Source organism: Rhipicephalus microplus, chromosome 6 (genome assembly GCF_043290135.1).
Source record: "Rhipicephalus microplus isolate Deutch F79 chromosome 6, USDA_Rmic, whole genome shotgun sequence".
In the NCBI taxonomy this organism is placed as follows: Eukaryota; Metazoa; Arthropoda; class Arachnida; order Ixodida; family Ixodidae; genus Rhipicephalus; species Rhipicephalus microplus.
The window spans coordinates 21,511,533-21,526,840 of record NC_134705.1 but is presented as its reverse complement, the minus strand read 5'-3'; the positions used below and the strand labels follow the sequence as shown (position 1 = coordinate 21,526,840).

Below are 15,308 nucleotides of genomic sequence, written 5' to 3'. Positions count from 1 at the left end.
GCTGATTCCTGGCTCTCCACACCAAAGTACTAAAAGGCGACTTGTTTTTAATAGACATGTTTCGAATGTACAAAGATCAATCTTTTCAATGATATATAAGTCAACTATATGAAGCAGGAAGAACAGCCCTCGCGGCAGTTGGAGAAGTAACAGAAATGGTCTGTTCGTGCCGCCGGAGTGGGACTGCCACCTTAAGCCAGTGTACATTAGCATAGATATATGGGGCTGATGTCTAAATTCCGGTTCTTGAAACTCCGTTGCAAACTAACCCTAGGCAGGCTTAATTTCGAGAAATGAATCACGTTAGGATGAGTAATGAAGCCTTTTAGAACAAGATTGCAGCTGAGCTGACTAATGCGAGGGATTATTGGTCAGCTGCCATCTCGTAATACGATCACGTACTACATTACGTCAAACAGGCCAGAATAGTGTTCCACGGTCACCATAATTTTAGCGGATGGCACTGACAGAGGTTCCCACGTTTAAATGCACATATGTACCCTACAAAATGGACAGGGGGATGACTGCCACCGTAGCTCAGTGGTAGAGTGTCGAAAGCGTTATTCGAAGGTAACAGGTTCGGTCCCTGCCCATAGCAATTATCTTTTCCTCCTCTTTTTCTTCTTCAAATGTACATTACAATTACTTCTAATAACATACTTTCCCTGGCATCATTGTCTGTTAGTTCTCATTAATATTGTAGGACGCTAGTTATGGACTTGCAAAGCACCCTCAAGGGTGCAAACTTGTTTGCAGTGTAGCTGAGAAATGCCCTTAAAAATGATACAACCTCTCAAATATCACTATGCAATAAGCACTACTTCTATGAAGACATGTTTTACTTTCGTGTTATACCGATTCCTACGATGCAGGAATCAGCCTCTTTTTTTTTTTTGGCAGTTGAGTCTCTTTTTGTGTCTTTTCACCATGGGCTACCAATACCAAGGGCAGGTAAACGTTTAGTAAAACTGGGTCCAATGTGGGTTAGGACCGACAACTTACTCCTAGACGGTGCCCTAGTTAACCCGCTCATTTACTGCGGTTACTTGTACACACACTATTACAGACTTCAACGTTGAAGAAAATCGCTGCTTTGGAAAGTAAAATTCCCTTTCCATAAAGTGCATTTTCACTGTACAATAAAGAGGCCATAATTACAGCATAAATGAATAACTGAAACTTGAATCATTACTTGTGCAAGGCTGCATCATGGTTTGCAAAAAAGAAAAAAAAAAGGTATGCATCTAAAAAAATGCTTACTTGAGCTTCTTTTTTTTTGGCATTGCATTTCTTCAGATGCTTCTCAAGAAGGGCTGATGAGCACGTGCTGGAAAAAATATGCAAGTTTGAGGACATTGCTAGGAGTGACATTCATTCATTTATGTGTCCTCATCTGTTTACTAAGGCACATGGAATGGTTCATTGGTTGCTCATATTTTAAATGCAAAGCCTTCTTTAGCAAACATACGGCACCCTGAACGTTCCTACCAATGTATGTATCTATATAGCCGCCCATAAGCCACCCACATCTGGATGTTCTCGTAATCGCTTCCTTATTAACATGGTGTACACCGACATTTGCATAGGAAAGTACTTTGAAGGTTTTGACGAATATCAAAGGTTTTGAAGGTTTTGATGGATGTACGAGTATCCTGTCATGACATTACTAATGGGAAGATCATGTAGCATCCTTCATCAAACCTTTTCCTTCCCAAAAGTGTCGCACATATCCGTTTAGCGCGGTATGCATGCGTACATATGCGTCACAGGTGATTGACACTTTAACACTAAAACCCTAAAGAGCTTGTTTTGCAGAATTTTCGGTCGTCTTGGCAACGGTGTCAGCACCTTTGGCTGTAAGTGAAAGATCATCTTGACCATGAATGAAAAATTAAGATGCAAATAATACGAAAAATTGGCAACTCCCAAGCATCATGAGAATCGTTGTGCAAAGCATGCAGAGGTAAGGTGACTGTGTTGTAATTTTTTTACTGAGTGAAAGGTTACAAAATGACAGTAAAGATATCAACAAAAGTTGTACGCATAGACATATCCTGAACATTCCGTCGCGCATGTTTCATTTAACCAATTTGTTTACAGTTGCATATTGATGCCAACAAAAACATGGGTATTAAGAACACTAGAAGCGATAAACTTATGTGTAGCGCTTGTGTTAGCGAGGATGATAGTTCTAGACAGAGCTACGTAGACGCACTTATGCATACAATTGACATTAATCAAACAAGACGCCTGCCTAATAGGAGTACATATGTAATATTTATAACATTATATAGCCAGCACTCCAACTGCAGTTGACGTTGTGCCAACATAGGTTCTGTTTCCAAAGCAGTGTCAAGGCCTCACATGGCTTCGTGGTAGAATTCCTGATTGCCACGCTGAAAGCTCGGATTCGATTCCTGGAAGAAAGTGCTCCCATGCGACAGTATTTTCACGTTACTCTTGTCATGACCAGCCAGACATACTTTTGAAGCTCTCTTACCCTCTCATCCATCCTAATAACTAGATAAACATAGGGACGGTTGGACGGACAGCCAATGATTGATATATGGGGTTTAATGTCCCAAAACCACCATATGATTATGAGAGACGCCGTAGTGGAGGGCTCCGAAAATTTCGACCACCTGGGGTTCTTTAACGTGCACCCAAATCTGAGCACACTGGCCTACATTTCCGCCTCCATCAGAAATGCAGCCGCCGCAGCCGGGATTTGAACCCGCAACCTGTGGGTCAGCAGGGACGGACAGCCAAGACAGGCGAGGCAAGGCAAGGCAAGGCAGGCAGGCAGGCAGAAACGTTTGCAGTACGAAAGAAAATGCTTCCCATATAATAATAAAGGCCGTCTCCATGACAAACATATGTTGTACCACAGAGCCACCATATTGCTTGGAACTGCTTCGGGAAGGTGATAAATGTGATGTGGCGGGAGGAGTCTCCTTCTCCGAAGTTCACAATGGAAATAGAGTGATACGAAGCACAATGGTTCCTTGATGCTTTAGAATGACGACAAGATGAGCGCATGACCATCTCGGTGTACAGAAAACTAACGCACACCGGCAGGTACTTGCACTTCACCTCGGGTCACCCCACTGCCCACCACGCTTCTGTAGTGTTAGTGCTACTTTCACGAGTAAGAGGCGTACGCACGTCAGAAGGGAAAAGAAAGAGAGAAGAAGAGAGAGTCATAACCAAGCTCAGAAGGAACGAATACACAGCAGCTTTCATCCACCGTGTGGCACGCCGCATGTCAAGAGGTCAACCACCCCACCGTGAAGAAAAACCTGCGAACGATAAACGCGACCCCCTCCCTCACTTACCACACCACCGGCTATAATGAGGCAAAAGAGACCAGCCCAACAAGTTGTCATCTTGTATGTGCCGGGAGATAGCGAGCAGCTCGCCAGTGTCCTCGGAAAAGCTAGGGTCACGTTCATAAGCCGGCTTCAACGCTCGCAAGCTTATTACCGTGGCCAAAAGATCAAAGATACAGGGAGCAAAACCAGGGCATAGTATAGAAAGTGTCGCAAGTGGAATGTCTAGCGAGCTACATAGGCAACAGTGAATTGCCAACCACTGGCACGCGTTTGCTCGCGTTTACACGTCCAAAGTGTCAAATGCGTCGCTCGGCATCAGAGGGGCATATGCAACAAGGAGCGAGGGATGTATTTTCGCTTACGTCACCACGCGTACTGCAGCGTCAGCCAACCAGAGGCCATGATACCTCCGAATGCTGTGCCTAATGGCTGCTGCTTCGAAGGCATGGCTATAGTATAGTAGCTAGAAGGTTTTCCTAGTGTCCTGAATGAGGCAGCGAGGCTGAAAGAGTTTATGATACTGCTTCCAGAGGGCGCAGCCGCTTGCTGGTGTGCTTCGTTCGCGTACGTCAACATGCAAACGAAGTGCTTATGCGCTAACCATTACATTGACTTCAAACCACTACATTTGTGCTATACAGATTGGTGATGCAGGCAGTAAAATTAAAAATAGAAACGTGGGTAGAGCAAAATATTATTTTGGAAGACCTTCAGTAGGGATTCCAAATAGACAGTTGGTTAGATGATAACCCGTTTGTTCTTACTCAGTGTATAGAAGTATCTAAAATAGAAAAAAGGTCCTTATATATAGCTTATCTTGACATCACTGGGGCGTATAACAACGTAAATCAGGAAATTTTGTGAGACATATTGAAGAAAGTGGGCATAGGTGACGACTGTATACAGCTTTTGAGAGAAATATACCAAGAAAACACAGTTTGCATAGAATGAGAAGGAATAAGTTAGCAATGACAGCGTTGAAATTAACAAGGGGCTGAGACAGGGATGTCCTTTGTTCCCGCTGTTATTCATGCTGTACATGATGAGGATGAAAAAAGCGCTGGAAGGTAGCAACATTAAAATTATTCTGTCACACAAATAGACTGGCACGATGGTTGAGCAGCAGTTTCGCGGTCTATTTTACGCAGACCATATTGTACTATTTGCGGACAGTCAAGACGATACACAGCAGCTGGCACATATATGTGGAAGGGAAAGCGAGATTCTAGGACAAGGATTTAATACAACAAAATGTGGAATGATGGTATTCAATGATCACAAAGACCTGGCAGTCTCCATACAGGGCCATGAATTTTCGAGCTTAAGTGAGTACAAGTATCTCGAAGTATGGGTAAAAGAGGGAGATAGATCTATGGAGGTAGAGGAAAAAACATGGGCAGCAAAGGGAAAGAGGAATGTTCCCATAATGAAGAACAGAGCGTTATGGGGATATAATAGGTACGAATCTCTTCGAGGTCTGCGGAAAGTTGTAATGATTCCAGGGCTTAAATTTGGGAACTCGGTGGTGTGCATGAAGTCAGAGGTGCAATCAACAACGGATGTAAATCAAAGAACTGTGGAAAGTCTCGTTTTGGGCCCTCACGGGAAGATGAAAAATGAGGCTGTAAAGGCGGATACGATATAGACAAGCTTTGAAGTAGGGAAAGCTCAAAGCAAAATGAGATTTGCAGAGAGGCTAAAGAAAGTGAAGGAGAGTAGATGACAGGGAAGGTGTTCAGATATTTGTATAGGAAAAGCGTGAACATAAAGTGGAGAAAAAAACTAGGAGGCTCACCAGAAAATACACAATTGGCAGTGTGGGCGACACAGTAACAAAAAGCATTAAGCAAAAAGTCAGAGGCGCCTAGAAGATTTATTGGATGACAGTGATGAAAAAGAAGCCGGCTTTCAGTAATTACCGAAAGGGCAAAAATTAAATAAGGCGGGAGAGGTTATATGATAATTCAAGGAGAAGCGTGTTACTTTTTGAAGCGAGGTGGGGTTGTCTTAGCACGAGTTGCCATAAAGTTAGATTTCGTAAAGAACAAGAACAATGTATATGCTGTGGGGGGGTTAAGAAAACGATGGAACATGTTCTGATTAAATGCGGCGATATCCATCCAGGCATACGTGTGGGTACAAACCTACATGAGGCTTTGGGTTTCAGGGACAAACATGGAAAGCTGAACACGTCTGTGATAGAAGCAAGTAAGAGGCAGAGTACTGGTGGCAGAAAAGTAGAGATAAAGAAGAGAAATAGTGGTAAAATGAGGTCATGCTGTCTGAAGAGGCAGAGAGAGGAAATAAAGATTTGTATTTTTTTGTTATAAGATTGATTAAATCGAAGTAGATAAGGCATTAGGCCACCATAAAAAAATTTCTTTTCATTTTTTTAGCCTGGTGGCAGATATGTCATCGCCCCATAATAAAAAGGAGGCTCACTAAGTATGGTGGTTGCGGTATAAGTGCGTTGTGTTCGCCACACATGGTGCCGATAAATTTCAAATTACAGAAAAAAAGGTCTGGGGACAATGCGAGCATGTTAGCGTCTTCAGAACCCCCCGTGCTGGCAGCATATAGTATATCACGCAGAACATAGATGTAGGATGTTCGGGGTTCCAGCTCAATACCAATAATCTTCACACACTCATGTTTGAGTACAATGATAGATATACTCTCAGACAAGTATAGTGGTTCCATCAAGAACACAAAATATCTTGAACAGTAAAAAAGAGATCAAGACAAACATTTTGGTGCAGACTGTGAGTAAACAATGCAATAAAAAGAAAGGTGCATATCAATCAAACAAAAAAATAATTATTGATTGTAAGAATAAAGAAACAGGGAAATAAAACTTTTGTACACATAGGAATGCTTGGACACATAGGAACACATCGAAACGTTCATGTTTTGCACCTACTCTTGCAACTGTACTAGTATGGCAGGAGCTCTGAATAGGAAGATACCTTTTCTTCGCACGACTTCCTTTGCATAGCGACACAAAACAAGTTCTCTCTTTCTCTTTAGGCATTGTGCGTAGAAGCGGTTAGAAAAATTTTCGGTTGTACACAAGCATAATGTGAACTTCTCAAGACGCAGCTCGGAATAAAATTGCAACAGCTACCAAAACATCAGTGTCGGATCCAAGTTCAATAGGAGACGAGTGCCCCTAACCGAGCACCTCCTTCCTTTAATTTGTCGCTGTATGGAGTTTTCTGCTTATGCAGCAGGAAATAGTAGTATGACATGGTTACGGTGCTCTGCTGTTGACCCGAAGAATGCGGGTTGCATCCCGAACAAAGGGGCAACATTTCATCCTCATCATCATCATCAGCCTGACTACGTCCATTGCAGGACAAAGGCCTCTCCCATGTTCCGCCAGTTAACCAGGTCCTGTGCTTGCTGCTGCCAATTTATACCCGCAAACTTCTTAATATCATCTTCCCACCTAACCTTCTGTCTCCCCCTAACCCGCTTGCCTTCTCTGGGAATCCAGTTAGTTACCCTTAACGACCAGCGGTTATCCTGTCTACGCGCTACATGCCCGGCCCATGTCCATTTCTTCTTCTTGATTTCAGCTATGATATCCTTAATTCCCGTTTTTTCCCTAATCCACTCTGCTCTCTTCATGTCTTTTAAGGTGACACCTACCATTTTTCTTTCCATTGCTCGTGGCGTCGTCCTCAATTTAAGCTGAACCCTCTTTGTAAGTCTCCAGGTTTCTGCTCCGTAGCTAAGTACCGGCAAGATACAGCTGTTATATACCTTCCTCTTGAGGGATAGTGGCAATCTACCTGTCATAATTTGAGAGTGCTTGCCAAATGTGCTCCCCCCTATTCTTATTCTTCTAGTTACTTCAATCTCGTGGTTCGGCTCCGCGGTTATGACCTGCCCTAAGTAGACATAGTCTTTTACAACTTGAAGTGCACTATTACCTATCTCAAAGCGCTGCTCTTTTTTGAGTTTGTTGTACATTACTTTCGTTTTCTACAGATTCATTCTAAGACCCACCTTTCTGCTCTCCTTGTCTAACTCCGTAATCATGACTTGCAATTCGTCCCCTGAGTTACTCAGCAATGCAATGTCATTGGCAAAGTGCAAGTTACTAAGGTACTCTCCATTAACTCTTATCCCTAACTGTTCCCATTCTAGGCTTCTGAAAACCTCCTGTAAGCACGCGGTAAATAGCAATAGGGAGATTGTGTCCCCCTGCCTTACACCCTTCTTGATTGATATTCTGTTGCTTTCTTCATGAAGCACTATGGTAGCAGTTGATCCCCTGTAGATTTATTCCAGGATATTTATACATACTTCATCGACGCCCTGATTCCGTAGTGTCTGCATGACGGCTGATATTTCTACTGAATCAAATGCCTTCTCGTAATCTATGAAGGCTATGTATAGTGGTTGGTTATATTCTGAGCCTTTCTCTATTACCTGATTGATAGTATGAACGTGGTTGATTGTCGAGTAGCCTGTCCAAAATCCTGCAACATTTTGATAGAGGCTAAATGCCAGAGGCCCGTGTGCTATGCAATGTCAGTCCCCATTCAGTTACACCCAGATGATCAAAATTTTCTGAGCAATCCAGTACGGCCTTCCTATTTATCGTGGTTTTGGGGACGTAAACCTTTTCCTAGATAACAAATATGTAGGAATCAGATTTGAAATATCAAAAAAAAGGATGAGGCATATTCCTTCTATATACTTTTTTTTCTTTTCGTTTTCATGTTGCTTTATCAGATAACTCCAGCACTTACCAATGAGCATTCCAGTCTTTACTTATCAATTGAAACATCCGCTTTCATATAAACGCGTGTGTGCAGGGTGAGGTTTGGGGTAAGTTTTGATGATATGAGACTGATTTTGATGGATATATGGGGTTTAACATCACAAAACTACCATATGATTATGAGAGACACCATAGTGGAGATGACGATTATTGTAGAGCGAGATCAGAACGACAACAAAAAGACAAGAAGAAGACAAGCCCTCATCTTCTTGTCCCTCTGTCGTCGTTCTGATCTCGCGCTATAACAATCGTCATGTCATACTAACTAGCCCAAAGCACCACGTAGTGGAGGGGCCAGGAATTTGGACCACCTGGAGTTCGTTAAAGTGCATCCAAATCGGAGCATACAAGCCTACAGCATTTTCGCCTCCATTGAAAATGCAACTGCCGCAGCCGGAATTCGATCCTGCGACCTACGGGTCAGCAGCTAAGTACCTTAGCCATTAGACCACAGCGGCGGGGCGATAATATGAGACTAAAGAAAACATTGGAACAAACTTCGAATGATCTCACACAAAAAGAGAATCGAGTTCATGCAGCGCTAAATTTTGTGCTTTGAGCGAAGCGTTATGATATGTATATAATGCCTTTGAGTTAATTGAGTAGTTTATGATATAGAGGGCAGACGAGGGACGTGGGATTCAATGGCGCCTAAGGCTGGTTGAAGGTGCAAAACCTGGAGGCACTGCGCCGACCAAAGTAAAAGTTTGAAAAAAAAAAAAAACAGCCTTGCCTAAGATCTTGCCTGAGGCTAGTGCAAGATGTTATCTCACAATGTCTACACATGCTAAAGCGCATATGCAGGTTTCATCAAATGAACTGCATGCTACGGTACTTGCAAGGCTTAAATAGAGTCATTCTAGTGTATGTGTGACGCTTATTGCATTGTTATCAAAGCAGTTAGCCAAGTTATCAAAGCAGTTAGCCAACGCCGCACAATCGACATTGCTCTGGCATCACTACCAAAAATCCTTTACCCCAGAATCTTCAACCATCGCTGGAGCTCTGTGATAAGTCACTGCACGTGTATACGTAATTTTCATTTTTTGCGTCCCATCGTCCAATGAAGTTTTTGAAGAAAGAGGCATTTGATGCAATTCTTCGAACGTGCGTGTCGTGCACATATCCGTGAGCATTTTATGGCTCGTACATAGTATGCGGGTATTTGCTACACGTGGCTGAGAGAAAGGATTTCACAACGCACGCGACAAGAATATCACATTATACCTTTCGTGAACTGCCACTTGAGTTCCTCATACAATCACGTGCTCGTGTAATAATTTTGGTTTATACCAAGTCAAGGAAAAGACAACTACAGCCCTCAGGCGTAGGTGATTAATGATAGATAAAAACATCGAAATCGCATTTGTTCCCGATTTGAGCTATCCGAGAGTACTTCCGAGCAAGAAACAGCAGAAAACATCGAAGAAGCTGCCAGATCAAATATACACAACAAATTTGTCTAGTACGTGCCGCATCAGGCAGTAATCAAGAAAGACCGAATAACAAAGATACAGACAGTCTTTGACGCATCGTCAAGCCAGAACCCAGGAAAATCCCTGAATGACAATTTGGAAAATAACCCAAACCTTAACCCCAACATCACAAGTTTGCTGATAAACTTTCGACAGCACGAGACTGCCATGTCATCCAATGTGGAAAAAGCATTTATATATGAAAATGACCTAGAAGCCCCTCGATTTCTGTGGTGCGAAAGTATACCGAGCGAACATATACTAAACCCGAAGATAAGAACATTGAGAATTACAAGTGTAACTTTCAGCGCAACACCAAATAGCTTTCTTTTTAGCGGCAGCAATTCATTGACATTGACGGAGAAATATCCTGCAGTTGTTGCGCAGCTTCGTAAAGAAATTTACGTCAATAATGTCTCACTAGGAGCTGACGAATACTTGACATCGGCAAAGCTGTAGGAAGAAGCAAGGGACATTTTTCGTAGTGCAGGAATGAATTTAAGGAAATGGACTACAAGTGACGCTGAACTAACAAATGACGCTGAACTCTCAAATTTTGTTATGCTGGATAAAGTCAAACGAAAAGAAAGATCTGTTTATTCACAACTGTGCAGCAGAAATCAAGAGCAAATCAAATGAGAATCTATGGAGCTATGTAAAAAGTAATAAAAATCCTACGGATTTGATGACAAAAGGCATTAATATGAAACATTTGCTGAACAGTGCATTATGATGGAAAGGCCCCATGTGGATCAAGAACGAAAAAAATTGCCCGCAGCTTCCCTCGGGGGAACACTGAGGAGGATGCGGACCATATAACTGGTTAACGGGGTGTTAAAGTGCGACTTACTGGGGTCGATGGCTAAGTTGGTTAACGTGGTTGTGAAATGGGGTGTTAAATTGCGACTTACTTGGGTCGATGGCTAAATTGGTTAACGTGGTTGTAGGAGGGGGTGTTAAATGAGTGAACACGTACACACGTATGCGAAAGGGCGGCGCTGGTCGAAGGGACGTCGATCATTGTGTTTGTGGATTCGTTGGAATTCATTTCACCGCGACCTTGGACGTCGACGCGCCGTACAAACCAACCGACGAGCGGCAACTGAGCGAGCGAGCGCCGACCTTGAGTATATATATAGCACGACACGACGGCTCATGCACTGTCAGCTGTTGAATGTTCTCGAAGCGCGACGCCACATGCGCGTCCACTGGAGAATCAGGAGAATTGTAGATGTCGAACGCGGTGTGTAGAGGAGGAAGGGTGCACAGATGGTGGAGGAGTGAAGCGCGCGCGGTGTGTAGAGGAGGAAGGGATGCACAGATGGTGGAAGAGTGGGCGACGGCGCGACGGCGCATGCGCGCGCGTCAGCTGTCGAATGTTTGAGAAGCGGTGCGGACGGCGCACTACAAGGCGCGAGTATAAGATGCTCCGCATCTAAAACAAAAGCCTGATTATGACATCACGATGTAAGTGGACAGTGATGACAACAGAGACAACGAAGAAGCCATGGCAAGTTTATCTACCACCACGAGTCAAGAAAAGATAATTGACATTGTTGTGGTAAAAAGAACGAGGAAGCTCACTCAGATTGGAGAAAGGCGGCGGAACTTATCACCACCTAGGCAACCTCTGCGATCACTGTCAATACACCAGCTATGCAATCAAGGGTCTGGTTTCTTTCCACAACATTTAGTGGAAGTGCCGGGGTACCAGGACGGCACTTTGGAGCGGACGTCATCAGGCTGCCGCCACGAGGGCAAACCAACAGCCAATGTCTGAGCCAGCAGCGATGGCAAACCAAGTGTCAATGGCCATGCCAGAAGTCTTCCTGACTCATCCGCAGGACCCTGGGCCCTTTTGTTGCATGGATAAGACTGACGTCTAGGAGTGGCTCAAACTGTACGAGAGTGAGCTACAGCTACAGGTGGGACCCGACCCTCATGCTAGCGAACCTGCTCTTCTATCTTAAAGAAACTGCGCGGCTATGGCACACGGCAATGAGACAAATGAAGCTGACCTCACGAGCTGTGAAATCTGTAAACAGAAAATGCGAGATCTGTTAGGCAGACCAGTTGGTTGTCGGCTGGCCGCAAGGAAAAGCACGTGCGGGCCGCACTCATACGTCAACAGAGTCGTATCTCTTCTACATCCAAGATGTACTATCTCTCTGTCGTAAAGCTGACGACAGCATGACTGAGGCTGACAAGATCAGGCACATTTTAAAAGGTATTGCCGATAATGCCTTGAACCTCCTCATGTGCAGAAATTGTACTACGGAGGATGAAATCATGGAAAAGTGTCAGCGCTTGGAACAGGCAAAAGGCCCCTGAGTTGCTCAAGCGTACAACAGACTGCCAAATACCGCCACGACCTCGTCACGTAAAAATCCACCACGGCCTATCCAACCCATGGCAACTGAAGACATCATGCGCCTTATTCGCCGTGAGCTTGAGGCCATGTCTCCAGCTTCACTTATTCGATCCGACTTCAGCAATAACATGCCATCCATCTCCCTCATTCAAGCGGTCGTTCAGGAAGAAATCAGAACTTTGGGCATGCCATCACTCTGCTCGGTTTCGCAAACGAACAATTACTGGGTCCCCTCAACCCCTCGTAGTCGCTGAATTACCTTCTACCCCGCCGCAATCCAGCCAAATGGCACACCGTAGACGACTGTCCAATCTGCTTCAATTGCTCTCGTATTCGACAAATTGTCCATCACTGCCGCAGTCGCTTTACGCCACCTCCCCAGTGGTTGTCTCCTAGTCACAACCAACAGCTGCCCGATGGTCCTTTCTTCTCGTCTTACAAGCCGAATCAGAGCACCACCGTCGACAATTTTCAGCCAAGATTCAGCCACTCCCCAGCTCCGCAAAGTCATTGGACACGTTCACCGCTCATGCACCGCTCTTCGTCCCCATCCCCAACTGGCCGCTTCCCTTCGGGAAACTAGGTGGCGCAGCTCTCGGAGGTTACGTTGCAACTTCAACCTGGCCTTCAAATCCTCTATCGACCCTGCCTACATGTGCAAATCTACTGGACGTCGAAGTTTATGGTGTTCATGTCAGATCTCTTGTGGACACGGGGGCACAGCTATCGGTTATGAGCGCCGCTCTTCGCCGAAGGCACTGAAACGTCCTCACACCCGCCGATGGTAGCATGGTAGAGTCGCCGATGGTAGCATCGCACCTGTTGTCGAAATGTGCACAGCCCTTGTCACCGTCAACAACCGCGATATTATAGTTTTATTTATTATTCTCGAAGAGTGTCCGCACGACCTCATTCTAGGCATGGACTTTCTTGCACAGCATACAGCCCAGATTTACTGCTCCGATGGAGTTGTACAGCTCGATCTTCCCTTCCCTGCCGACGCCGCGATTTGCGCGGAGTTCGCTCGTCTGTCCCCACAAGTTGTGACAGCTGTTATCCTGACACCTTCTTCTCCTGTCTCAGACGGCGAGTATGTTGTGCCGCCGCTCGCTGACGTGGTTCCGACGAGAAATATTGCCCTGCCAAGCACCATAATCCAAATGCAGAAGAATTGGGCTTGCATACCAATCGTCAATTTTGGATTTTCTGCGCACGTGCTTCCCCAAGGCATCACCATGGCGAATTTCTCTCCTTTGGAAGAATATAATATTACTTCTTTGTACACTGCATCTCTCTTCGATGGCAGACAACCTTAGTCGCTGATTGCTTCGTCCTAGTTGACTGCAGACAACATTTTTAGGATGATTGCCCTTGACCTTCCTGAGGAACACACAACAGTTCTTCGTCACCTGGTGTCATCTTATGGGGATATCTTTTTTATTTTTATTTATTTTATTTAAGACATACTGCAAGCCCATTGAAGGGCCCAAGCAGGAGGGGCATCACGAGAAAAACAAAATTTAGGCACAATACACATCATACACTGATTAAAATAGTTTGAACAAATACAGGAATGCATCAAAGTTACAAAAATCTGCAATACACGTGGTACACTGTTGGAAATATATTGTACACATGCACAAGAGTACATCGAAGTTGCAAAACAAAGCAATCAGAATTCCATATGTTCAAAGGAGTGAATATTGGTCACAACCGATTCAGTTAGTTTATTCCAATCTGTAATAGTACGCGGAAAAAAGGAAAATTTAAAAATATTAGTTCGAGCGCTGTACGGAGTCAGAGATTCGAGGTGTCTATGCCGTGTTTGTCGGGAAGTGAGTGGCTGAAGGAATTCATCGGGTTTAAGTGAAAGTTTGTTATTTTTAAGCAAGAATAGAAATTTTAACCTCTGAATTTGACGGCGTGATTGAAGTGTTGGAATGCCATGCTCTTCCATTAATCTTGTCGGCGAGTCACTGGGACGATAGCTTGAAAAAATGAATCGAACGGATTTACGCTGTATCATTTCAAGAGGATTAATATTACTTTTTGTGTGAGGATCCCAGACAGTGCAGGCGTATTCCAGTCGCGGTCTAATTATGGATGTATAGGCGAGTAGCTTAACGTTTGTTGGGGCCTTTCTAAGCTTATGTCTAAGGAAGAAAAGTTTTCGGAATGAAGCTGCACATGTGTTTGTTACGTGTTTGTTCCAGCTCAAGTTATTTGTTATAGTGACGCCAAGATATTTATATTCTGATACTTGTTCTAACGGTTGTGACGGAAGATTGTAAGGGAAGGACAGCTTATTCTTTTTATTTATTTATTTATTTATTTATTTATTTATTTAGGTACCCTACGAGCCCTAATGGGCATTACATAGGGGGAGAATGGGTTGAAAGCCGACACAACGTACAATATTGTAAAAAGAAAGAATCAACACAACAAAAGTGACATTACAATATCATAAAGGCAGCAAAAGTACACAATTGAAAAGTACAGCGTGAAACATATAAAAAAAGTGTAAAAGTGACAGAAAATCTGGTATTTGGAAGGCAGGAACACAAATTTACAGCCTAAAAAGATGAGCATATGCAGTGTATTTTGAATAGCTAGAAAAGCGAGGAGTGCGGTTTGAAAAGAAGAGGTGTCTGTTTGGTCCACTAGGCTACTAGGTAAAGAATTCCATTCATTGATTGCCAGAACAAAGGGTGAGTTCTGATATTTGTTTGTTCGGGCAAAAATTGGGCCAACTTTGTGAGCGTGGTCAGCGCATGCGGACGTATAGGGTGCCGGGAGTATAAATTTGCGAGCGAATGGTGTTGGATGATGGTACAGGGTGTGAAAAAAAGTTAATCTTGACAACTGCCTGCGTTGGGTGAGAGGGGGGAGATTAAGTTCGTCCTTCAAGGCAGATACACTCTGGTTAGTTATGTTCATAAAAACGGATTTTTTGGCATTGAGCTTCATTCCCCATTTTTCGCACCACGCCTGAACATAATTAAGGTTTGTGTTTAGCATTTGTTGGTCTTCAGGGCATGTTATTTTGTTGTATAGAATACAGTCATCGGCAAATGATTTAATTTTCACGGGATCACTAATAAGGGATACAAAATCGTCAATATAAATTAGAAATAATAATGGGCTTAATACGCTGCCTTGTGGAACACCCGAAAGAACAGGAAGCCGAGTAGAGGAATGATCATCGATGCAAACATATTGGAAGCGGTTCGACAAGTAGGAAGAGATCCAATTGGTTACAAAAGCTGGAAGACCTATCACTTTTAACTTGTGCATTAAATGAACATGAGAAACTAAATCAAAGGCTTTTTGGAAGTCTA

General features: G+C 43.8%; 1 protein-coding gene across 2 annotated transcripts in view; it reads right to left on the bottom strand.

Annotated features, from left to right (window-relative positions):
- Positions 1-15,308, bottom strand: part of LOC119167709 (tRNA:m(4)X modification enzyme TRM13 homolog) — a 423,312-nt gene that overhangs the window by 399,893 nt on the left and 8,111 nt on the right. For both annotated transcript variants that reach the window (XM_037419234.2, XM_037419235.2), the window contains exon 3: positions 1,261-1,327. In XM_037419234.2, the coding sequence (XP_037275131.2) occupies positions 1,261-1,327 (67 nt within the window). The remainder of the gene's footprint in view (positions 1-1,260; positions 1,328-15,308) is intronic.